This window comes from Mus caroli, chromosome 18 (assembly GCF_900094665.2).
Source record: "Mus caroli chromosome 18, CAROLI_EIJ_v1.1, whole genome shotgun sequence".
Lineage (NCBI taxonomy): Eukaryota > Metazoa > Chordata > Mammalia > Rodentia > Muridae > Mus > Mus caroli.
The window spans coordinates 55,694,854-55,722,179 of record NC_034587.1 but is presented as its reverse complement, the minus strand read 5'-3'; the positions used below and the strand labels follow the sequence as shown (position 1 = coordinate 55,722,179).

Below are 27,326 nucleotides of genomic sequence, written 5' to 3'. Positions count from 1 at the left end.
AAAACAAACAACTATAGGAAAATTTAATTAATTCTTTATATCTTATTTAACACCAACAAAGTAAAAGTAGCTATTAGCAGTAATAAAAAAATACAGAAAATGTACAGTGATGGAGATTTAACAAAACTGGCTGGATTATTTAAAAAAATAGAAAGTTAAAACTAGAATAGAATCAAAATTAAAATGCAAAATACTTCAATCTGCAGGATGCAATAAAGGCAATCCTAAGAGGAAAGGTTATAGCTATAAGTGCTTACAACAAAACCAAATAAAAAACTTAGTGAAGTACTATAAGGCCTTGGAGGAACAAAATCAAAACAAATGCCCAAACCATAAACAGGGAGGAATATCCAAGATTAGAGCATAAATTAATGAATTAAGGATGAATAAAAATAAAATCAATTAAAAGAAGAGATGGTTCTTCGAAAAGATGAACAAGTGTGATCAAAACCCTAGCTTGATTAGCAAACAGAAAGAAGACCCAAGTTAATAAAATTGAGGATGAAAAAGAAAAATATACTATATCAAACACCATGGAAATCCAGAGAGTGCAAGAGGCATTGTTCCATAACCCCCAATCCATAAAACTGGGAAACCTAAAGGAATGGACAAGTTTCTTAATGCTTCTGACATGCTGGAGTAATCCGGGAAGACATAAATATTTAAATAAATCTATCATGAATAACAAGGTTGAGTCCGCAATAAAAATCCTCCAAACCCAAACCAGCCCAGGCGTAGGTGGATTTATTGCAGAGTTCTACCAGATCTTTAAGGAAGAACTAAAGCTGATGTTTCTCAAACTGTTCCATAAAATAGAAGAGTAAAGACTGCCTCCAAATTCTTTTTACAAAACCAGCATTACACCAACTCCTAAAACTCCTACAGCTGATAAACATGTTCAGGAAAGCAGCAAGAAGAAAAATTATATTCAAAAATAGGCAGCTTTCTACATACCTCAAACAGTATCTCAGATTAAATCTTACTGGGAAGCAAAAGACCTATAAAATGAAAACTTTAGGACTATGAAAAAAGTTGACATATACACTGTCTTAGTCAGGGTTTCTATTCCTGCACAAACATCATGACCAAGAAGCAAGTTGAGGAGGAAAGGGTTTATTCAGCTTACATTTCCACATTGCTGTTTATCACCAAAGGAAGTCAGGACTGGAACTCAAGCAGGTCAGGAAGCAGGAGCTGATGCAGAGGCCATGGAGTGGTGTTCCTTACTGGCTTGCTTCCATTGGCTTGCTCAGCCTGCTCTCTTATAGAATCCAAAACTTCCAGCCCAGAGATGGTACCACTCACAAGGGCCCTTCCCCTTGATCACTAATTGAGAAAATGCCCCACAGCTGGATCTCATGGAGGCATTTCCTCAACTGAAGCTCCTTTCTCTGTGATAACTCCAGGATGTGTCAAGTTGACATGAAACTAGCCAGTACATACACCAAAAAGTATTCAGCTATACCACTCATGGGTATCATGAGTTGGTAGAGTCAATACTGTGGTAATGTTCATTCTACTGAGAGCAATCCATAGATGCAGTGCAATCGCCATCAAGATTCCAATGCAATTCATCACAGAAATTAAAAACAATCTTAATTTAAATCAAAACACAAAAGACCTAGAATAGATTAATCCGAAAGATAAAAAACACTGTTGAGATATTATAAGCCCTAATTCCAAGTTATTCTATAGAACCACAGGAATCAAAATAGCATGAAGTCAGCATCAAAAGAGAAACATTGATCAAAGGGATAAAAGTAATAAATCTACACTCCTGCAGACACCTGATTTTTACAAAGAGGCCAAAATTTTGGAGAGAAGGCAGAACCTTCAACAAAGACTCTAGTCAAACTAGATAACTACATGTAGAAGAACTATCTTTCACTCTGTATCAACTCAACTGAAAGTGGATCAATAATCTCAATATAATGCCTGGTGCTTTAGTCTTTTAAAAGAGAAAGTGGGGGAATACACCTGAACTTATAGGCACTTTCAGGAAAGGATTTTCCAAACAGAACCTTGGTAATATAAGTGTGAAGACTAACAATTAGCAAATGAGTCCTCATGACAGAAAAGTTTCTATAGAGCAAATAACACAATCATTCAAGTGAAGAGACATCTTAAAAATTGGGAAATACTAATAATGGATATACCAGGCATGTACCCAACACTGGGTTAGTGTCTAGAATATAGAAAAATTTAAAATAAGCATAAACACTAAAAAAATAAATTAAATTAAATAAATTAAAAAAAAAACTAAACAATAGTTCTCAAATGGCTGAGGTACACGTCACACTGTACATTTAACCAACTTTGAAATTTTATCTTATTCCAGTCAGAATGACTAAGGCCCCAAGAATAACTAACAACAAATTCTGGCTTGGATGTGTAGAAAGGAGAACACTTATTTCCCGTTAGTGGGAGTGCAAACATGTGCAGCCACTATGGGAATCAGTGTGGAAATTCCTCAAAAAGCTAGAGTAGTTTGACCATATAGTTCAGCTATACCACTCCTGGGCACAATCCAAAGGACCCTATATCCCACTACAGAAACACTAAATCGTCTATGTTCAATGCTGCTCTAATTCCAATAGTCAGGATGGTCACAAACAGGTGAATGGAATAACGACTATATGGGACATTTACACAATGGAACAATAGTTTCCTGTAAAGAAGAATGAAATGATGAATTTTGCAGTCAATGAATGGTGTTGAAAAGCTTCTAGGTGATGCAAACAGCATGAAGATGCACAAACATCACATGGGTATTAGCTCTGAATCTTTAGAAATATGTTTAATTGAAGAGCCCAGGAGCAACCGGAGACTAAGCTCATGAGGGAGCAGAGAAACAGCTCAGGCTCTGAGAACAGGGAAGGTAGACTGCTGGGTGAGAAGAGTTGACAGGGTGGGACATAGGAAGGCATGGCTGATAAGTAGCCATCTGGCATGTAGAGACCTAGTAGTTCCAAAGCTTCCTGAAAGCTCACTCACACACATATAAAAGGAGTTAAATGGTGTTATCCTGCAACAGGGAAACACTGCTCTCCCGGATACCACAGGGTATTCAAACAAACAAATAAACAAATAAACAAACAATCCCAGTACCTCCTTCCAAGATTTTGGTCACTTAGACCCCCCTAAACATTATAGTCTATTGCAATTCTTGGGTCATAGAACATGAAGAAATGCAGCAGAAATTAGAGTGCCCTAATGTGAGTGGCCATCCTTACACTCTAGCTTTCATAGTGCAGGGGATGCTAGGTGTGATACCAGGGAAGTACAGTAATCAACAGTCTTATCCAGCTGAGAAACCTGTACACTATAGTTCTAGTGGCTTGACAAAATAAACCCATTGGTGCAATAATGCCAAAATTCTATGGCAGTAATCAACTGCTTTAGGGTTGGATTGTAAGGCCCACTCTGCAAGATATAATTTAGCTATGTCATCATTAACAGGAGAAGAACCCATGGCTGGTAAGTCATAGGCCCTGGGCGAGAACCTATTACTATTATTCTGGTAAGTGGGCATAGTGTTTAACTGCTGCCCAAGTTCTTATCCTCGTAAACACAGAGTAGTTCATCTTCTCATCTCCATTCAGAAACAGATGGTTCTTTTGGTTTTACAGTGGATGAGATCAACAGGCCCATTCCAGCCTTTTGAGTTTCAACAATCATGGGAGAAAGAAAGATGGGAAGAACCAGAGTGGATAACTCTGGGGAAAAAATGATTTAGGACATGGCAGAGTAGTTGCTCATAGGTACTGGTAGCATCTGTGAATGTATAAAATCAAGCAAGACAAAACTCCAGCATACATGGCAAAAGTGTTCATGAAGTCCCCTGCTCCCCCCATCTATATGAAGAGCTATGAGCAACTGATAGATGCTCTAGAGGAGGGAGAAACAGTTCTCTTTAGGAATATGGCCCTCTGGAGGTTATCCATAAACCAATAAATGACCCTATCCTTATGCACATATTGGCAGCACTAGTTGGATGTCATGAGTTTAAAACGGAACGTATGAAGTGGGGAGGGAAGAATGGCTGGTGGGATGAGAGAGGGTCTGGGGAGGAGACAGTGGACTGGGAAATGTGATAAAAATACATTATGTGCATGACAAAAACAGTAACAAAAAGAAAACTGAAATCGTTTTGCAAAGAGTTGAATTGTTTCCTTCCTCCCTTCATCGAGGATGAGGTAGGATGGTTTAGCAGTTATTTAGGATGAGCTTTATCTGTGGAAGTCAGGTAGCTGAGAGGCAAATTGTCAAACTGCCTCATTCTGCACTGCAAACACCACCATAAACTCATGTCAAATCACAAAACTGGCAAGTTGGGCAAACTGTAAGTAGTGGCGAGAATGTTTATCTTACAGTAACCATCAAATGATATCTCAATGGAGTCATTTTGTTTGTTTCGTTTTTTGAGACAGGGCTTCTCTGTGTAGCCTTCATTGACCTGAAACTCACTCTGAAGTCTAGGATGGCCTTGAATGAAAGAGATCCACCTGCCTCTGCCTGCTGAACGCTGGGATTAAAGGAGTGAGCAGGCTCAAAGTAGGTTTGAAATAAATATTGAAGACAATAAAATTACTGAAGAAAATTGAAGGTCTTATGTTCTGGACCATGCTTACTTCCTGCTGTGGAGAAGCTGAATTCCAAGGCACAGTTCCTAAGTGAAGTGAGTATAAGAATTCACATCCCTGGCTGACACAGAATGTGTGAGTTGTTGACAAATTCATTTTTACAGTTCCTAGAACCATTCTGTCCATAGGAAGCTGAGACCGAATACCTTTACTATTGTGTACTGAAAAAATATTGTCCTCCACTGACACTCAGGACAAATAATCCTGTTTTCCCAAGTGGAATATATATCAAGAAGAATTAAGTCTATCAATACGTCAAGAAAGTCACTATACTGGCTCTGTTTTGTGTGTCAACTTGACATAGACCGGAGTTATCATAGAGAAAAGAATTTCAGTTGAGAAAATGCCTCCGTGAGATACAGCTATATAGGGCCTTTTCTCAATTAGTAATCAAGGGGAGAGTGCCCATTGTAGGTGGTGCCATCCCTGGGCTGGTAGTCTTGGGTTCTATAAGAGAGCAAGCTGAGCAAGTCAAGGGAAGCAAGCCAGTAAGAAACATCGTTCCATGGCCTCTGCATCAGCTCCTGCTTCCTGACCTGCCTGAGTCCCAGTCCTAACCTCCTTTGATGATGAACAGCAATTTGGAAGTGTAAGCTGAATAAACTCTTTCCTCCCCAACTTGCTTCTTGGTCATGGTGTTTGTGCAGGAAAGAAACTGTGGCTAAGACAGCCACGAAGACCCTCCTTCATAGAAAAGGTTTGAAATAGATACTGACAACTAATTCATATCAAGTAAATATTATATATGAAAAAATTTCAAATATAAAGAAAATAAGGATCAAAAGCAAGGCTCTGTTTCTGACTGAAATTGATGCTCTTAGGATATGGGAAGCAAACAGATTGTGTGTGTGTGTGTGTGTGTGTGTGTGTGTGTGTGTGTGTGTGTGTGTGCGTGTGAGCTAAGGGATAAATATTCAGTAAAGATAAAGGTACTTGAATGTTGCACATGGAGGTATTCCCTCCTTGTATCCGAGTGCCTAACAGTGTCAAGGTATATGAGCATCGGTTAATGGAGTGCTTTGATCAGTCAATCAAGCTTATTTCAAAAGCTGTGACCATCAAGGAAAGTGCTTAAAACACAACATATGTGGAGCTCACCTAATAGGATCCAGGAAAACCTGGATGAAATACGTAGGCACTGAAAACAGCAGCCTGTGCAATAACTGGTAGTCTCAGCATATTCACAGGAACCAGCAAGCTCAGGATTTGCGGCTTAGAAAGACAATGCTATTTTACCAGAGGCAGATCCCTTCAATAGCCCTGGGGCACTGGCTGTGAGCAACTGAGAAGATGATCAGGCCAACCCTTCCGTGTCTCTGCAACAGCAGAACCTGCCCTGAGCTAGACAGGATAACATGCCATCCCACTTGAGATCTGTATTTATCGAATTTAGAATTCCAGTGTCAGTTTTGTGGCTATACACTTTGAGATTAAAAACAAAGCAAGCTGATCAAGACTCCCAGTTTTCAGGGCGTTGTCAGAAAAATCATCATTTGATTCAATGATGCATTTGAATTAAAAAAAAAAAAACACTGAATCTCTACATATTCTAATGCAGGCAGAAGTCACACCCCATTTCAGAGAATTCTACTCAAATTACAACAATAGATTCATGAGGGAATTTTTGCTGGCATAATTTTAACATCTAGCATTGGCCTCTGTAAAATATCAGGGCTATACAGCCCTGTGATGTGAAAAGCATAGCCATTTAGGCTATTCTACTTAACACACACAATTGGGAATGTTAATTTTTTTTAAAAAATAAATTCATTTAAGGATACACTCATCAAACACTCATATGCTGTGTGTGATGAAAGAAATTACGTGTTTAATCGTATAACATGTAATTCTGAAAGTGAAATATGTAAAAAAAAAAGGGATTATTGCAAGAGATTTTTTCAAGTGACTATCATGTTCTGTTGATGCGTGAGACAGTGCCACATGGCTCAGTGTTAAACTTTACAGCACTATAGTGGAGTACAGAATGCTGAAACTCTGGACCACACAAGTTGCATGAGATTCCTATCTCTAACTGTAAGTCTACAGCCTGGACCATGTCACGGGTCCATCTAAGCTTAGCTTCGATGTGCACAGTTGTGCATTTTCTCAGGGGAATCTTTATGCAGTTTTCAGACAGCTAATTCTCTCATTTCTCTTCTGTTTATTTAAAAAACACATTGGAAATTGCCTAGGGAAATAAATAACAGCAAACTAACTAACTCACTAATAAAGTAAGCCCTATTGTCACTAGGGTCAGATTTCTCAGCCGCAAAGGAGATAACTCTGAAAACGCAGTCCCTAAGAACTCCTCCTGGGGTCAGCGAGCATGTCTCCTTGTGCGCAGTCCCCTCCCCATGTTCACAGTGACTGTGCTTGACTGGTGCTGACATTCTTGCATATTAATCTTCCAGGGAAAGTCAACCCGAGATACTCTCAGAATTATTAGGAGAAATTGACATTATAGCTTTAGATCTTTCCATCATGCTATTGATACCCACTTGTCAGAAAATCTATCTCTAAGGATTGATGGAAAAGAGCACAGAAGTTCATGTAAATGAACATTTAAGAGCAAGTGAATACAATAACTACTACTAAAAATAGAGGATACATTTGAAAACTGATTGATTATATGTGGGGCCATGAAAGGCAGCCTGTTTTGGTCGAATGAGGCTTGTTCCAGAGACCCAGTAGAGACTCAGTAGGAAACTCTACAAGGGATAGAACTGTAAGCCACATTCCCAGAGACAGGTGCTTGACAACACAGAGCCCCCAACTCCATAATTCTGTGACCATAAGTCAAGCAGACAATGTCCCAAGCTTCTGTCATTCTGGCTCCACTCCACCCCACAGTGACCTGACTATAGCCAGGTATGCTCCACCCCACAGTTACCTAGCAACATCAAGGTAGCCCAGCCCACTCTAAAAGGGGTTGAGCTCTCATTTTTCTTACTCTCATCTCTAGCCCTCCTTCTCTCCCCCCCCCCAACCTCCACATGGCCATGGCCGGCCTCTCTCTTTCTTTCTACTTTTTCTCTTTCTCTTTGCCTTTCTACCATAAAGCTCTAAAACCACAGACTGTCTCTGCAAGTCAAGGCCCACTGTGCTTCAAGGATGGGTAGCCTTTCCCCTAAAAAGCCTCCTACTGGAAGGCCTTCCTGCACTCTAGCCATGGATCAGACCAAGGACTCTTACCCCCATGGGAACCACCCAGCCCTCTCTCCCCCTGCCCTCTCCTCCCTTCAGCCTTGAAGATGACCGAGCTGCCCCAGGGCCCCCATTTTGCTCTCAGCCCTTCCGTGGTGTCTAGCGGTGTCTGGGATACCCCAAGACTGAGAACCTGTTCTCTCTGGCCTCTGTGAGGCCATCTGATTCCCCGGAATCTCAGTCTAAAGCTTTTTACCATGTTATGAAGCTTTCTGGTAGACACGGTATCTATCAGTTCAGTGTGTAAAATCTCTTTCACGGGTATCTTACCTGGCACCTGCCATTTGCACATATATCTAGTCCCTGATAGCCACAAGAAGTTCCATCCATCACTTTTTCTGATAGAAGAACAGGCTGTTCTTTTCCAACAGGAGAGCAAAACAAGGCACATGGTTTTTCTGCATAGACAGTGGACAGAAGAGAGAAAACGGACTCATCAATATTTTTATCTTAAGCTCTATTATTCCACAATGATTACTGGGTAAAAATATAAGTCAATGCTAACTGAGCAATACAACATTAAAATAGATTTATATCAGAGGCTTAGTATATTAGATGACATGTTGTTTCTTTAGAAGTAGCCAGTCTATATTAATTTCAACCTTATGAGATCTGGCCTCAAATGTTATATATGTGTGTATATATATATGTGTGTGTGTGTATACATATATATATATACAAATATATGTTATATATTTATTTTGTTTACATATTATATTAATATATTTATATTATATGTTTATTATATAAGTGTTTGTATATTGTATATTTATATATTATATATCATATACACATATTATTTTCTAGGACAAAGCTACAGAAAATATAACAATCATTTCCCTGAAATATATTTGGTGCACGCCAAGTCTTGTCTATGTCTTTCAGAATGGTAGCATTCTCACTCTCAACTTACTTAAAAAATCTGATTATTCTTTACCCATGAAGTTTTTTGGATGTCTCTCACTAATAAGTTTTGGTTTACTAAGATTTACTGTTTTACGTACGTTCTTAAATAAACAGTTAGCAAAGCAGGAAAAGCCACCGTCGCCAGGCTCTCCTTGTTCTGGGTTTTCAGAAATGACAAGGGACTGCATAAGCGCTCGGATCAGGAGGCACAAGTGCGGATGTGTTAGTAGGACTCAGTCCCTTTATCACTGACATGTCAGTGCCTGATGTCAAGGGTGGAAAACATTGATTCAGGCTGAGGAAGTACTGAGCTGCTGGCCTTCTTCCTCAGTGCCCTACTGAGCATGAAGCAGGAGGGCTGGATTTCAAATCCTTGTCTTTTAGACTCAAAAGTGGCATCTTTTTTTTTTTTAAAGGTGTTTCTATTTTAAAGCGGTTTTTGGAGAATCTGTGCTACTTGGTGACATCAATGGTGCAGATAATCAAACCTGAAACTTCAGAAGGCCCTCCACGCTACATTCTACTCTCCTGGCTTGACACCAGTCGGCCCTTTACTGCTTATTAAACTTGGATAAATAGGATGGAAAATGGTTTACTGGCCCGTCACTGCTCTTATGTCTTCAGAAAAGTTCCACGTGTGCAGAGGGGATTGTATAAATACCAAAGAACAGCCAGAGGCATGGAACCCGGTATCACTTTGCAAAAAGAAGACAGACAGTTAAATGAGCCTCCAAACCTGAACAGTCCCAACACTTTTCCCATGTGGCTTCTAGATGCCACTCCAACCAATTTGGGGGAGGTGGAAATATAACTTTTAGCATGCGTGGTTTTGAAATTTCCCTTTAAGGTGCCATTAGAAGCTGCAATAAAACTCTGCAATGTGTTTCACACTGCAATGTACGGTATTCCCCTACTGCTTGCAGTGTCAGATCGTTGGAATTGAAGACAACCGCTTTAACTATAACACCTTAAAAGTGGTCTACATAATTCTCTTTCTAGAGTTTTCTTTGAAGACAGAGGCAAGCCGGACACATGAGTTGAAAGGACTTGGTCCTTGTGAAAATTCCACTCATATTCCAAACAGGAAATCTGGTGGAAAAAAATCTCTGTGTTTTTCCTTTTGTGACATATTGTTAATATAGTCTCTATAATTTAGCTTTATACAGGTCATAAATCCTTGATTTAATACCTTCATTCCTAGGGAATACCCTGGAAAGTACAACACCATGGTAGGTAATGCCTGAAACATGCCGGTACCTGGCATGCAGATGCTGTGACTGGATTTAAAGGAACAGGACTTCCCAGGATGTGCAATGCACATAGATAGCATCAGAGCTTCAGCATGCACACAGGATGCAATCAAAATGAAAGACTTATCTCATTTTTTTAAAGCTAGTTTAGAAATGACCCACATACTTCTCCATTAGGATCTTCAAAAGCTGCATCTCTATAGCTATCATAAAAATACAAAGTTAAGCCAGAGTACACTGGTAATCGTGTGCAATTCTGTTTGTATGCAAACCACACTGACAGCTAAGACACTGACCACTCCATCGGTTCGTGTGTGTCCCTCCTGCCACAATGCTTACTACCACCACTCCTAGTCCCTGGCACAGACCATTTATTTTCATTTCTGTATTTTTTGCCACTTCAAACTGTTAAGTCCATGGATCGCAGTGTAGCACATAGCCTTATGTGGCTGACATTTTTATTTGGCATGACACCCCAAAATTTATTAAAACTTATCTGCCAATAGTACTGGCTGCATAGTATTCCATTGTTTAAGCATTCAACTTCAACATTGCTCATTGCATGCTCATCTACTTTGAGTGGATGCACCATTTGTATTTCTATCAGCAATGTTAGACATATCAACTATCTTTGAATGTTTACCAGCACATAATACATTGCTGTATACATGATGTTTTTATTTAAGCTGTTCCAGTGGATATCTATTCATTGTCCACAACAATACTGAAATAGACACATGTTTAGTTCTGTGGTTGTTAAATGCCAGTGAGGTCAGAAAAAAAAAATGAAGTCTACAAATGATTATAAGTTAATTTGTAAATGATCACAAGCACTGTGAAACAACTTGTATTCAGCTGGTGGCCATACCTTCATCGAAGACAGCTTGCCACTGAAGTGCATGCTTTGGGTACGAAGTTCTAACACTATAGGCCTGACATTGCCAGTCTCTGAATCCAGGCAAACCTGCAGGACAAGGTGGATTCTCACATATTCTGTATTGTTTTCTGGGGCCATTACAATCCCTTGCTTCAGAACCTAGCCTAGAAAAAGAGTACAGATAATAAATTTCACCTTTTCCCCACAAGCACCAACTTTTAAAAGTGAAAACCATCATATTTATAAAATATCCTATTAGACTGCTTCTCTAAAAGCACGGGCATACACATGGCTGAGGAGAGCAGGGCATTTATAGGCTTATTATTATTTTTTTTTAAAAAAGAAACATTTTAAATGCAAAAATTATCTTTCAAAATTCATGAATGATGAAACCAATTTTAGATAAAAAGAGAAGACAAAATTCAAGGGCAGAACTCGGTGCAACGTGTAAAGTCTGACTTCCTCTTTGCATCAGCTGTTTCTGATGATTGTCAAGTTCACATTTTCAGGAAATTCAAAAGCTTTCCAGCAGTATGTAACTGGACTCTGTCCCTGAGCTCCACCAAGGCAAACTGAGTGGAACCTCTTGCTCCCCTGTGCTCTCTACAGGTGCAGTGGCCTTGAATAAGACAGCCTGGTAAGAGTTCAGCATGGACTTTTGTTCCCTCTTTCTTTGTTTTTTATTTTTTGTTTTCATTTTACTTTTTTTTTTTTTTAGCTTTTATCATCGCTAACTTTGCTCTTATTCTTTGCGTTCAGTCCCAGCATTCTCTTGCTTTCCTCCTATCTTTTCTCCTGTTTATTCGACTTTTCCAATGTCCCAGCATCCTCCTGCCTTCCTCCTAGCCTCTCTACTGTTTACTTGACTCTTCCAACGTCCCAACATCCTGTTGCCTAGCTCTTCTACTATTTACCTGACCCTTCTAATGCTCATCCTGCTCACTGGAGTACATTTCCTCTGACTTGCTCATAGACAGTGTCTTTTTGTAGATTTCATTACTCTTTGTTAGAAAGCCTGATCACTGTTTGCTTCTTAAAGGAGACGTTGTTTTATTTTGGGTAAACAATTTGAGGCAGTAGTACAGTTGTAACAGTTTTGTTTGTTGTCCATTAGGATTTACAGGTGGCAAAGGCTTTGTTATTTCAAAACTGATGACCAAACGCCCTCCCCCAAGCCAGGAGCTGTGACTTTACCCAGGACACTTGCGCTCTCGACTGCTGACCCCAGAACTGCAACTTCGACTACAGGAACTCCACGGGCTCCACTCTCCAGTCAAGTGCTCGGGTGCAGGAGTCCTGCGGGTGCATTCTCCAGCCTTACACCACTATTCCAAAAGTCATGTCTTAGGTGAACAAATCAGGGCACAACTGAAAATCATTCACTGGTCTACACAGTCACTGGAATTAATGCAAGTCAGTTAGGTCTAGGGCAGCCCCAATACCAAATACGAAGACTGCAAAAGACAAGAGTTAGCACTTCCAACATTAAGGTCCACTCTCCTGGATCTGATGTCATTAACAGTCATGGCATGAAAACAGTACTCAAGAGATTGGCTACTAAGGGCAGAGCATCCTGTGTTGGAACAGAAGCAGTGGACAGGGATTCTGAGGTTCAAAAGCAGAAAAGAAAAGCCAGTGCATTATGCAAAACTAATTAAAAGAGGACAAACAAACCCCCAAACAAAAACAGACCCCAAAGCAGCCGTGTGTAAGTATGAACAAACAGCAATAATTTTCCTTCTGTAACTAAGCTGAAGGAGACATTGCAACAAACTTAAGAGTTCTCACTAACACTGTATATAACAAGCTTTCATCTGAAAGCCAAGTTTGTTTGAAAAGTCCAAGCAATTGGATTATATAAATCTGCATTTCACTTTCAAATCCTGTACCTAATTTAATATCTCTAACTGGGAAGTGTTAACATAAGAATAAAGGGAGGTATGTGGTCCTTGAGGTGTGTGTTTTATATGAAGTTAAACCCATAGCCATGAAGGGGTGACTTCTATGGTTTTTGAAGAATCATAGAATAGGTAGACAAGAGAAGTAATTTCTATAGTTACTGGGAAATGATTGATTAGGTAGACAAGAGTACTATTATTTCTCTGGAAAATTAATCACGGGGGCTGGTGAGATGGCTCAGTGGGTAAGAGCACCCGACTGCTCTTCCGAAGGTCCAGAGTTCAAATCCCAGCAACCACATGGTGGCTCACAACCATCCGTGACGAGATCTGGCGCCCTCTTCTGGAGTGTCTGAAGATAGCTACAGTGTACTTACATATAATAAATAAATAAAAATCTTTAAAAAAAAAAAAAAGAAAAGAAAATTAATCACATAGATGATGAACCAGGTCACAACATCATACTATGAATGAAATGTTATAATATTTGGACCATTTAGATCGGTAATTATAAAAATAGTGGAGCTGGGAAAGTTGATCCTTCAGGCCCTGGAGGGCTTGCAAAGGGCATCAAGATTTGAAAGAATCTTGAAGAAAGTTGAGAAAGGCTCATGTTCTGAGTCTCTTCTCGCTCGTGTCCAATGTGAAAAAAATCAGCATAAAGACAGCTTTGAGATGTTGGTTGTGGCAGAGAGCACAGTGCAAAGGATTTCTTAGTGGTTACACATGGTAGCCCAAACAGCTTATTAACGCTGTCATCACGATATTGCTAATGGGTTTTCAAACAGCAACGCTTCCTTCAATTGGAGTTTAATGTCTTGATTTAAAATTATTTTTGAGGATTTGTTTTTACTATCTTAAGAGGAGACAATTTAAAAAAAAAAAACAGCAATATATCATATAACTTACATTCAGCAGACATCTATTTAAGCCAGTGGTTCTCAACCTTCCTAACACTGTGACTATCATGTCGTGATGAGCCACAGTCACAAAAGTATTTTCTTTGCTATGTCATAACTCTGATGTTGTTAGCTATGAATCACAATGTAAATATATGTGCTGTCTAATGGTCTTAAGTCAGCCCTGTGAAAGGTTCAGTAGCCCCCAGACTGAGAACTGCTGATATTAGCATAACTAATCACTTCCTGTATATTTGGTTTATGTCAGAGCTTTAATTCAACCTCCTTTAGATTGAATATGCCTTAAGTTTCATCTTGAAAAGTACCATAGGCTATGTCACGATTGCAAGCATGTTAATAAGTAACTTATGGTTTTATGGGCATATTCGATCTGCAAAAAAGGGAAAACGTAGTCAATGTAAACACTTATATATCACACACAGACTAGCTTTGAAGACTCAATACTGTTATGGCAGCCATGGAAAAATACCAGTATAAAACCTGTCAAACCTGAGTCGGTCACACTGTTTGGCCTGCTTGAAGGGTGTTTACTTTTCCCTCGGTACATATCACAGATCTTTGCCCATTTAGCAACACGCTGGCACTGACTGGCTGGGCGAGAGTTCATAGCAGACTGGAAGTCTTCTGGAAAGTGCTACGATTTAACCTGTATATAGTTTAAACTAGATCACATCTGGCACATGAAGAAAAATGGAAACAGATATGAAAGCCAGCCTGCACACACAAACTGGTGATATTTAAAGAAACTATCGTGAGAGCTAAGGTTTGCCACCTTGCCTACAACCAGGTCTCAGCATCAAAGGAGAGAAACCTGCTTTTGCATCTTATAGTAGTGTTTTACTGTGTTAGGGAAAGTGTTAATTTTGTTTAAAAATTATTACAGAGTAAATTACTATATAAAGCATTCTTAATGACATGTTCTATAAATTTAGTACTACCATATTTTGTACCAATTGTTTGTTACTTTCTAACCTCAAGAAATAAATGTGACACATAGTCAAAAATCCTGTTATCTACAAACTAAGTTTGATTGACAAAAAGATTAATAGATTACATAATATTGATCACTTCTATGGCAGGGTGTGCCCTAAAATGTCTGGTTGTGTTTCTGCATTGCCAAATGTTAATGGGGACCCGCCTAGGAGGAAAGGAAAATAGGGCTGGAAGAGTGTCAGAAAGATATCAAAGCAGCAGGACCATCCTCTCAGGACACCCTCGGCAAGCTGTGGAAATGGGCAGAGGGGCAAGACAGATGGGAGCTCACTGCACATACACCGGGTGGTTGTCAGGGTGTGAAAGTCTTCATTGTTTCCAGTAGTGAATGTCCATATTGGCCTCAAGTGTCTTAATTCAGGAAGCTAAATGGCTAGATTAATGAATCTCTCAAGGTAGTCTAATGCCAAGTTGCTGTGCAAGTCTCCTTTCTTCTCTTTTCACTCTGAGCAAATTCTGTGAATGAAAGAAAACCCACCTCCGTGCTATTTTGTACTAAATGACTATGTATTCATTGTTAAGAAAAGAAGTTGACTTCTTTAACTTTGTAAAATGCTATCTAAAACAGCATATAAAAGGTCACCTTCAAAATCATTTGACCAGGGGAACTGTGTAGAGGCCTTTTCAGAATCAATTACATGCCTTTAGAGGGAGTACACTTATTTATACTACTTAATTCTCATCACTATGGCACAGCAAACTTAAAAAAAAAAAGTTTGTTTCTTGTTTTGTACCATGTACCAAGCTAATACCATTTGCAATGAGCATAAATGCTACCAAAGGCATTTAAAGATTCTCAGTGATGTAGCAAGGTTGGCCATTTTCTGAATGAAGGCTCCTACAGTATCTGGGACACATGGGCACAGGAAGAACCCACATGGCCCAAGAAATGGGGGAGGCTCATTATGCATTCGCAAATGTGATGATGTGTTAAGGACTCACAGAAGAATATCATTAGCATTATCACCAGGAAAGAAAACATCTTACCTTTGATGAATAATTATGGATTTGGCTGAAAGAACAAATTTACTTTAAGGATTTCAAGACTGTAAATTATTCCTAACAATATAAGAAGACTATAATAATGAAAATATTTAGAATTCAGATTATAAAAATGAAGCAGTAAAGAAGACGAGTGGCTTCTGTGATGTCAGACAGCTCCTGGTGGGATGTTCAGGCATCCCTATGTGATTCTGCATCCATATAGTTAGGATGAAGAGAATTATTGCCCTTACAGAGTTTTATGATTCAAGCAATAAATTACTCAGGTTAATGTCATAAGATGCTCCTGATAAATACACACTGTTGTATAATTTGAGAAGAAAATAACACAGACCTCAATCTTCATTCTCCAATTAATCTCATAGAGAAAGATTCGGCCTAGTCTATAAACAACTGACTGATATTTCACAAAACTGTTCCCCAGGAGGCTATTCTCCGATTGAAAGTGATAAAAACAAACAAACAAACAAACAAACAAAAACCCAAAACCTTCTAATGGCTTCCAGAGTTTTGTCTCTTTAAATTAAAGAAATAGAAGTTCATGCCTATATTGATTCGTCATTGGCTCATAAATCCTACCCATCAACCCTTCTTCCCTTACAAATGTATTTCCTTTAAGAATGTTTTTTTGAGAAGTATATATATATATATATATATATATACACACACACACACACACACTCATAGCCACCTCCCATTTCCCTCCTCCAGCTCCCCCAAATCCTCGTAAAGATGCCTTTCTCTCAACTTCTGGTATTCTCAGGTCTCTTTTTTCTTTCTGTTTTTGCTTTCTTATATTTTTAATTTTTAAAAATTAATTAATTATTTATGTATTTGTTCTTGTATAACCCATCAGTGTGGGACCATCCATGCCAAACATCTAAATGGCCACAGCTTCACAAAAAAGTGGTTCTCCCTTCCCTACCAACAATCAACTGTCAATTACACCCAACCCCTTGGTAAAATAGTTAACTCTTTATAACATTTTCAAATTATTTTCTATTGGTGTAAAAAAAAAACATACTATGTGCATATATTCACATCTCCAGGCAGCCTGTGCTTTTCTGGAACCCACAACTGTTTCAATGATTTAGGGGGTGACACTATATTAACAGGAGACCTCTCCAAGTTGTTTATGTTAGCAGTAGCACTACAAAATTTTTATTTTATAAAATAATGTGAAGAGTTTTTATGTTTAAAAATCTGAAAATCTGAAAGAAATGGATGAAATTCTAGATACATATGACCTACCAAAAGCAAATCAAGATAAAGTCAATAAAAAAACATCTACTCCCAAACAACACAACAACAACAACAACAACAACAACAACAACAACAACAAAAACAAACCCTTCAGCTCCAGATGATTACAGTGCAGTATTCTCCCAGACCTTCAAAACAGAACTAATATTAACATCCTCAAATAATTGCCTGTCATAGAGTGAGGAAGAATCCTTTGCAAATACTTATGAATTGTAGTATAACTCCCAAACCAAAAAACCCAGACAAATACAACAACCACCTCAAAAAGAAAATTTTTTGCTGGGCAGCTTCTATGATAGCTCAACTCTTGAGAAAAAAAATCTAATTAAGAGAATGTGCTGGTGCTCTGAGAAATTTTATCATGATGCTATTATCTGTGTATTTGACTAATAAAAGTTCATAATTTCACTTTGGAAGGAAAGTAGTATTTATATCTGATTGTGGGCATTATAATAGTCAATATTAAGAAAAAATACGTACCTTAAAATTAACAAAACAAACATACATATGAAGTGATAAAAATCCAATTAAAGATAGATTTAAATATTAACATTTAACATGCTGAAATGATCTGACTGATACTAGCATGGCTGTGTATGTAGTTGTCAGGAGAAAATGCAAATTTTCCGGTGCATGCAATAATCCTGCTTACTCTGGGCACTGTTAGGCACTCACCTTGCCAGGGTCGCAGTCAGTCCCATCCATTGGTGGGTCCAGCTTGGTCCTGCACTCTGCTTCGCCCTCCACTTTGCACCACAAACCAGTGCAGATAACATGCTGCAGAGAGGACATGGCTTCAGAAGGGGGATAATGGGCCACAGCGTTGAGCTTAGGTCCAGTAAGGTCAGTTGTTAGGGTGCAATAAAAATGTATGAGTGAAAATATGCTTTACCTTTCTTAATATTAAATGTAAATGAAACTGTGTCCCAGATAGACAACTTGGTATGTAACCACAGAAATTCTGTTTAATAAACTTCAATTTCAATATTAAAAACAAATCTCTTGGTAATTGCAGAAGGATGCATAAAATTATGTAGCTAATAACAGAAAACTCACAGGGTGAAAGAATAAAACATTTTGTTTTTATTTTTCTACTTTTGCTGTGTGAGCCATCATGGCCTTGAGCATGCTAGATAGGTGTCCACTACTGAACCCTCATCCTCACCCTTATGGATCTCTACTTGTATCCCTTATTCAGGACCCCTTTTCTAACACCTCTTCATGCATATACCTTCCTTTATGCTTATACATCACAGTTAATGCACACAGTCTTGACCCACACATAACGCTATGGAGATCATCTGTCCATTCTTATCAGTCATTTTTACTGATGGATGAACCTATGTCATAACTTTGGAATGTAAAACTTCCAAGGAAAAGTGAAAAGTAATATTTCTTAGTTAGACGTGGTGTGAATAAAATAATTCCAATGAAACGGGAGAAATAGGAAGAGTATTCAGGGTAAGTCCAGGAAAATGTTAAAAGACTGAAGAAACCAAAAATGAGATATTGGCTCTTATCTTCCCACTATCAAACATGTGGGATTAGCGCTATCTACAGACATTCATTCCATCTGTTTTCTACTAAGGATCAGGATTCCAATCCTCTTCCCATAGACCTCCCTCCAGCTGCATCCCAGATGCTGCCCTGCCCTCCCTTTCTCTTACCTTATCCCAATTTTCTTTTATAGATTTGATCCTTTTCTATGTCGGGTGACTCATGATCAGTTCATTAAGATTACATAGGCTGCTCTTCACAAACACACACAGAATTTCCCTCTAGTACACAGCTACCTAGAGTGTGGACCCACTCTCTTCCCTTCCATTTTTCTACTTTCCTGTACCCAATCTGGATGTCCCTAATAAAGTGCTAGCAATATGGAAACACCTCTCTCTGTGCCTGGATTGGTAGGATGGCTACTGTGAAAATGGCTGTCTTACACAATCTACAAATTCAAAGCAACCCCATCTAAGTGTCAATCAATATGTGACAGACACAGAGAAAAGTCTTCATAATTCAATGGAAGATTATGAATGGAAAAGGAATGGGGGAAGAGGGTAATGATCACTGTTTACTGTTTGTGTGCATGTAATAAATGTCTGCATCTTTTATTCCAAAGGACTTGGGAAAGAACCAGAGAACCAGGCAGGAAGATGTCACATAAATAGAAAAAGGGATACCATTACCAATGACTATACCGCTGATAAATAAGAAGTTATTTCCAGGGGCACACACAGAAGATTGTGTATAGCACAGATGGAATGACCCCAGATGGAGCATCACATATCACTGAATCACTAAATATACTGGCAGACATATTTAAGCTAGTACTTCCAACAAAGTCATTGGCAGACAATTTAAGCTTCCAACAAAGTCATTATAAATCTAATGCTATTCTACAGAACCCCTTAACTATTATTTTTCTGTGTTTAGGATTGAAACTCATGAATTGTATGTAATTTCCTGGGGGAAAAGTCAATTTTGTTTATTATTTTTTCTTCGGTCAAAAAAATATCCTCACATCAAAGTATTTTGTGCAAATATATCTTACTTTATTGTGAATATCATTTAGCCCAATCCTCGTGTAGATCTTTCTCTAAAATTCATCTAGGAAACTCCTTTAAGGAACCAGAATAGTCCTGCTGCTATTAGGATCTTGAAAATCCTCAAACGCTGTTTATAGATTCATTTATATAAATCTCAGGCTTTATAATTTTAGTTCCTAAATATTTTACCTTCTCACATTTTTCTTTTAAGACTTTTTTTTTTTACTTGTAATTAGACAGACAAAAGCTGTATCCCCACCAAAGGATAGCTTTACTCCTACTCAATGAAGTTCATTTGTGTTCAAATAAAAAGTTATTTAGGCTCTTCAGGCAAGTAAAGAGCGAACCTTCTACAGTCTCATTGCAGAGCTGACCACTGTGGGTGGTCCAAATTCTGACCTTCAGCCATTAGCACTTAGCTCTTCAAACCAGCAGGTGTTCTAATCAATTCCCCCTGGAAGCCCTGAGAACATAAACAGCAAAGTTGGCAGCCTTTCAAGATAAGCATAACCAGGTATAATAAATCACACAGAGGGGATCTCATGGATACTTTGTGTTCCACAGGTCAGGAGATCTATGCTAACCTATAGTCTCAGTCTTCTGAAGAATGCCAGTTCACTTCAAGCTGAGCTCTCCAGAGCAAGTGGAGAATTGGTACAGAATGTTTTAACCTTTACAAGGGAATGGGTCAGATGGGTGGGTGAAGTTAGCATTGTGCCATACTTTGGCTTTTATAAGAAGAGTCAGGTAGGGTGGGGTAGAACATTATAACAAAGCATTCTCTAGGTTACACAGCCACCATTAAAAAATTTATACTTGGTTGTGGAAGATCTCTTAGTTTTTCAGTTAAAAGAATTTTAATACTTCAAACAGTATGCGTGGAACATCTAATCACAAATACTCAGCCCAGCGATATTCGTGATCTAATCTTTTAAAATGACAAAATGTCCTTTCAAACACGGAATGTGATTTGGGGTATTTATTTCAAATAGGCTTTTCATAGGTGCACACACATACACTATATTATACATTTAAATGGGAAGTTAGCTCTCTATGTATAAATATCACAAATTTTTCTTTGCTTGTAGCAAATGGTTCCATTAAAATCTTTTCATCATTTTTGTCAAAATAAATGATCTGAAGTCAAATACATCCAAGTTGTAAATTCATCTTTAGTCATGTAACTACATGCTTTTAAATGGCTTTTCTTCTAAAACACAATCTCAGTAGCTTATTTGTGAAATTGTGTTTAAAAAAAAATCTTTTCAGTCACAGAGTATGTTAATATACTATCACCAGAGGAGTTAAGATTGATTGGATGTCCTTGCTGTGAAAAACATTTCTAGCCCACATATAAATCACTTTAAAAATTTGGTGGTCTCTTAGCTCACACAAACTCTCCGCAAGGAAGAATGAGAGGCCTCCCTTCTAAACACACCATAGGATAAATGTCTACATTAGACTGGAAGTTTGTGAATAAGACATTTGAGTGATTGCTATATTTTAAGTTTATATCTAAGTACATGCTGAATAGAGCAATCAATAGAAAATTTAATGCACAATGACCAATGCTTCTTTTTCTAAGTTTTAATATGAGGGGATTGAATAATGTAACCAGGCCCAGGAATTACTTTAAATTCTGTGTTCTATATATTCACATAAAACATGTTCACATTTCTACACTTTCTTTTCATTTTGTTAAAATCTCTTATTCATTTATTTGTATGAGACAGAGGACCGCATACACATGGGAGCCGGTTCTTGCCTTCCACAGGTGGGCACCAGGGATTGAACTCACCATGTTGAGCTTGGTTGCAAGTTCCTTCACTAGCAGAGCCCTTTTGCTGCCCAACTAACGCACTGCTTTGTTAAAATCTCAGCATATGAGCCTTCAAAATTTGTGAAATACCTACAATAAAAACTCAAATAAACATAGTGGAGCTTGTGTCCTTGTTATATGTTGGAGTATCTTTTGGGTATATACCCAGGAGTGTTATAGCTGGGTCCTCAGCACACCCTCATAGAAGCAAAGGACGGGGGGGATGGAATGGGGGGGTGCCTGGGGGGGGGAATTGGGAAAGAGGATAACATTTGAAATGTAAATAAATAAAATATCCAATAAAATGATTTTTAAAAAATCCAAATGAACAGTGATCATTTCTTTAAAGAAATAGACTATAGCAAAGAAAACAATCTGAGTCAATATAAGGCTATGAATAGCTTCTATACTCAGCAAAAACAAAATATAAACACATAACCCCTGTTGGCATTCTATCTGGACTCCATGGCAACAGCCAGGTAGGCCTGGTCCTATAAAAGGGGCTGCTTGGCCCCTCCTCTCTCTCTTGCCTCTTGTCCTCTTGCTCCTACTCTCTCCCTATTCCCCTCTCCCCTCTCTCCACGTGGCCATGGCCAGCCTCTACTTCTCTCCTCTTTCCTCTCTGCCTTTCTCTGCCTCTACTACCCTCTTAACTCTCCTCCCCATGTCCTAAATAAACTCTATCCTATACTACACAATCTTGTGTCTGGTCCCTCACGGGGAAGGGATGCCTAGGCATGGGCCCCAATGAGGCACCCCCTTCCCCCACATCCTACCAGAACATTTTGAAATAGCACTTTCTCTTTTTATGATCATAACACCTCCCAAAACAAACAAACAAACAAACGAACAAACAAACATAAACCCTGTTGATCTAAACTACTGAACTAAGCTGAGGTTTCCTTCAAATACCAATTCAAGCAAACACAATTTTTTTTTACCACCAAAATTTTTTTTTAAAAATGCACAAAGGACACATCTATGTCATGTTCCTTCCATAGGAAAACTGGACTATGACATCCTAGCTGAGGACTGAGAAACCATGCCGTGTTGAAAGCCCAAGAAAACGAAGAATAAAACAAACAGACAGCAGAAGGCTGTGGACGATAGATGCTAGCCTTCAACTGTAAAGTTCCATCTAGTGGTCTAGGGTCAAGCTGCACTAAGACTCTAGCTCACTTGCGCCCTGGAAACGCCTCCTATTAATAGACAGTGGTACCACCGTCAGTGAGGTAAGTTTGCCGATGTCTCTTTCACTGTCTCCACTTTTCACGTGTTTTGGGATTGCTAGAGACAGGTGTATAAGAAATTTTGGAAGGAAAATGCAGGGCATGCATAGCCAGTTTGATAAAGCAGTCAGCTGCAAAGGACTATTTGGCAGAACACGTGGGAAAAAGAAAGCCATCCGGTAAGAAGAAATTGATATAATGGCCAGAATTTAATTAATGAAGCCTTAATGAAAAGAATAAGAAGAGTCAAATGTTTGCATTTTCAAGAGAGAGGGTTTGGAGTTAGAAATATAGATAGATAGATAGATAGATAGATAGATAGATAGATAGATAGATAGATAGATAGATGATAGCTCCCTACACCCCTCCCGCCCAAAAATGATGTGTTACGTTCCCAGAATGCAAGTTCTCAGTGCTCTGGGAAGAAAACAGAAACCTGAAAACCACATCACCCAGCAAATTATCTCCCTTTACAGTTTTGACTGTGGAGCTGTTCTCAGTTATCATAGCCTGGCATCGGGAGGCTGAAAGACATGTCACCCTAGATGCAGAACATGGGTGGTCAAAGCTGCTACCACTAAAGATGTAACCCCAGAGGGAAGGGGACTGAAAGAATCTGTCTGTTACTGACACTGGGCTTAAGGAATACACAGACCACTTTACAAATGCTACTCAAGGCAGGAGAAACCGGACTCACAGTAGACAATGCAAAACTTCTGGCTTAAATCTAATTAACTTAATTAACTGTGAGAAAGAAAAAGAAAAGCAATAAAAAGGGGGGATGACCAATACCAAATATCATATTCTTTTGTGGAATATAACAAAATCTAATCTGGACAACAGGGTCAGCGTGCTTTTTTCTTTTCTAAAAAGTACCAAATATCCTATATTTCACGCCTTGGGGATCATATGGCCTGAGTTTGATGCTATAATTATAATTGGATTACAGCCACAGGACATATGTAAACATATATGCAGAACCACACTCCTATAAGATTTTAATTTACAATTCCAGCACCTAACTCCCCAGGTAACAATGTTTACCCCTGCTTTAAAAAAAATGTAAGATCACCATTGATACTCCACAATTAGATATTAATCACCTGGGAAGAGCTGGTAAAATATACTTTCCAAAGAAAAATGAAACCATTGAAGCCTCGCCTGAGATATAGTTGCAGTTTTCACACTTTAAACTGGCTTTGTAGATATATTCAGTGAGGTACAAGAAATTTCTGTGGGACAGATGCTAGGAAAGGACAAAGGGGACCCACTTTTCATTGAAAAAAAAAGAGAGACAAAGGGGGACTCAATGGAGACCTATTGCTCATTGAAAAGCTATATAATGTGAGGTAAATATATCATAGAAAAGATTATCTGCAAAACACTCAGCAAACCTGAAAATAAATGAAATGGGATTATTGAATCTGAATTTATGAATGAGAATACTGAAAGGCAGAGAAAATGCTAAGGAGACACGTGAAACCACCCTAGACTCCACATGCTTAACAAGGTCATTCGGAAGAGAGAGTACAGAACGGAGGGACAGAAATGTGTTCAGAGAAATGATGACAATGCCCTTCCTACCAAATGCCATGGGAGACAGGAATATGTGAGGAGTACAAGCATAAAAGAGAAGGGAACACCTTTGGGATGGCGAGAAAGCAAATGCCCGGCACAAGTCCTATCTAGGCAGGAGAAATATATTTCTATGTGAATAGGCATTTTCAGACGAAGGGAAATTTACCATGAGCAAAATCCAAATGGAAGTTCGTTGGGGAAATGAAACCAAAGTGTAGACTTTCTCTCCATCCACATGCAGGTCAGTGAGAAGGGTGACTATCTGGGCAAATGAGAGCACAGTTTAATCACTGTGTTTAAGGAGACTGTAATACTGTTTCGTGGTTCACAATGTGTGTAGATTTGCATATATGATGACTAAACCATAGAGCAGAAGGCGTGCATGTGGCTACAAGTTACATGTTTCTATTATCCAAATGAGAGGGGGTAACTTTAAATTTATGTAGACTGGGAAATATTCAGAGCTTACATTTCAACCCTAAAGCTGAGCTTAGTAAACCACTGGGGACTGGGCAACTCTTTTTGCCAACAAAGCTTTACTGTAACACCCCCGTGTTCATTCCCTTATATGCTGTCTGTGGCTCACTCGTTAGCACAGCAGACTGGAGTTACAGCAGAAGCTATCCTGAGAAGTCCTGTACTGTTTGGTTCCTTAGTTAAAAACACGTGATCCCAGCCTAGCCCTGGGTGAGGTCAGATGTTTCGACAAGGAGAGGCATCACAGTGAAAGTTATAAATGTAGCGGGTTAAATTAGTGTGTGTGTGTGTGTGTGTGTGCTGTAAAATTTGAAAAGAAAAAGAGGAAAATTTCTGGATACTTAAAATTTTAAACAATGTATCTGAGCAATGTTTAATTTAAAATAGGATACTAACTTACAATACTGTTGTTGTTTTTTTTTAAAGGAAATCTCCAAAGCAATTAGATATTCTGAAAATAAAAAGACACCTATAGCAATGCAAGTGAGTTTGTGGCACATAGCAATATGAACTAAGCAAATGGAAAATGAAAGGTGGAAGACAGTTCCACTGTGGCCATTACCAACTAGTTTAAAGACTCCCTCGCAGGGAGCCATGACTCCAGCTGCACATGTAGCAGAGGATGGCCTTATCTGACATCAATGGGAGGAGAGGTCCTTGGGTCCTGTGGAGGCTTGATCACCAGCATAGTGGAATGCTAGAGCGGTGGGACAGGAGTGGGTGAGTGGGTGGAGGAGCACCCTCATAGAGGCAAAGGAGAGGGGGAGAGGGGAGATGGGATGGGGGAGTCTGTGGAGGCATAACTGGGAAGGAGATAAGACTTGAAATGTAAATGAATGAAATGATTAGTAAAAAATACACCTTAGAAAGGGCAATTAAAATAAATAGAGAAAATAGAGAAGAAAAATATATAAAAAAGACTTCCTCCCAAAACTTTGTTTTTATAAGAAATAATTTTTAACACTTAATGTTTAAGGATGGATGGCTCTTCTACCAACTAAACAATCACATATCATTTTATTACATTTTGTCCAGTTAACAATAATAAAAGCTTAAAACTTAAGGTAGAAGAGTTGTTCTAGAATAACATAAATACTTGCCTGACTTGAGTGTGTTTGGTTTAGTTTTGTTTTGTTTTGGTTTATTTTTTTGAACTAGAAACTTCTGGGTCTCTCTTCTCTGACTTAGTCCTTTTTTGTTGTTGTTGATTTTTAAAAAAATACCCATGTCTTACTGCTTTCACTTCCAAAGTGTAAAGAAAACAGCAGGGGATCTGGGGTTAGTGGTACAAGTCTAGGGTCCCTGCTTGAGATAAAGTGGGTCAGAATCAACACAGGAAGACAGGCAAGGATCACATGGCCCTCAGGAAGGTTGTAGAGCTGGGCTGAATTGCCCAAACACTTGTTCTCAAACATTCCTTTTGAGGTCCAGTGTGATTTGAATCAACACATACTAAAATAAGCAAATCTCCTCCACCGATGAGGAGTTATTCTAGACAATGAATGTGAGAGATCAAAGATGGCTGCCCGTGGCCCTTACCTGCATCTCTTGACAAAAAGAAGCCAAAGGCCCAAAGAGGATCTGGCACTGTTCGTCTGCAGTGTAAGCCATCCCTGGCAATTTTGAGGGAACCAGCACCGAACTGAGACTCTGCGGATCTGTATGCAACAAGCAGCTACTGGCCTTTGACCTGTTCACGTGCAGATACAACATTTTTATTTAATTTGAATTTAACAGAAACAGTCATTATGCTTAATTAGAAGAAACAGTTTCATGATAAAATTAAAATTTATTATTTAGTAAAACACTTAGTAGCTCTGCCATTGAATACTTCAGAATGAATTCTGTATATGAGAATACTTTATTTATGACCAGATAAGATCATCCTAATAACAGTACTATTTAAGTTAACAGAATATTTTGAGTATAAGCGCCGTCCATAGAGTCAGTTCTGCTGCTCTACATTAGTTGTGATGCTAGCAAGATTTTATGCATTTGTAAGATATATTAGCTCAGACTCCAGAGTAACTTGCCCCAAAGCATCAGATGATATCTGCCTTCCATGGGGATTTAAATAAATCATTTTCTAAGGATTAGTAATAGTGTGGACATGTCTGGACATTGACATTGTGCTACAGCTTTCATGTTTGATGTGACATTTAATTTGATCATAGTCCTGACATGCAAAGACTTTTTATCCTTTGAAAGTTTTGTACCTTCATAGAACGTCTATTGATCACATCTATCCATCACTACCCCCTTCCAAATTCCCCTAATTCCCTACAAAAGTAGTTAAAGCAGAGGCCAAGGGCTAAATTTAAATAATTCTGAGTCCTCAGCTGTAAGTAGTTCTGTAGCAACATAACAACTTTACATGATCCAAGCTATAAGCAGCATCATGGAAAAGGAGGTAAGAGTCAGTAATCAGTGGAGAGCTATGAACTGCTGATTGTCAAAGCTCCAAGCAACCACTTGCACCTGGAAGAGTTACCTGAGGAAGACCACACAAGATCCAAGCCAGTCAGAATTCCAGCATGGATCGGGGAGTTGTTCCAAGGGATCCATTTCCAGAGGAATGGTTAACAAATAATGGCTGCTGAGGGAGGGAAAATTATTCTCCTTTGGAGGCATGGCATGATAGGTTTCTCATGATTCTGTGGATAACCACATCCATGCACCTATGGTCAACCCTAAATAAACATTATATTTTACCATATTTTA

General features: G+C 38.7%; 1 protein-coding gene across 1 annotated transcript in view; it reads right to left on the bottom strand.

Annotated features, from left to right (window-relative positions):
- Nucleotides 1-27,326, bottom strand: part of Adamts19 (ADAM metallopeptidase with thrombospondin type 1 motif 19) — a 195,127-nt gene that overhangs the window by 65,128 nt on the left and 102,673 nt on the right. The window contains exons 10-14 of the mRNA XM_021150815.1: nt 26,145-26,295; nt 17,632-17,733; nt 12,075-12,205; nt 10,872-11,044; nt 8,118-8,245 (exon numbers count right to left, since the gene is read on the bottom strand). Coding sequence (XP_021006474.1) covers nt 8,118-8,245; nt 10,872-11,044; nt 12,075-12,205; nt 17,632-17,733; nt 26,145-26,295 — 685 coding nt within the window. The remainder of the gene's footprint in view (nt 1-8,117; nt 8,246-10,871; nt 11,045-12,074; nt 12,206-17,631; nt 17,734-26,144; nt 26,296-27,326) is intronic.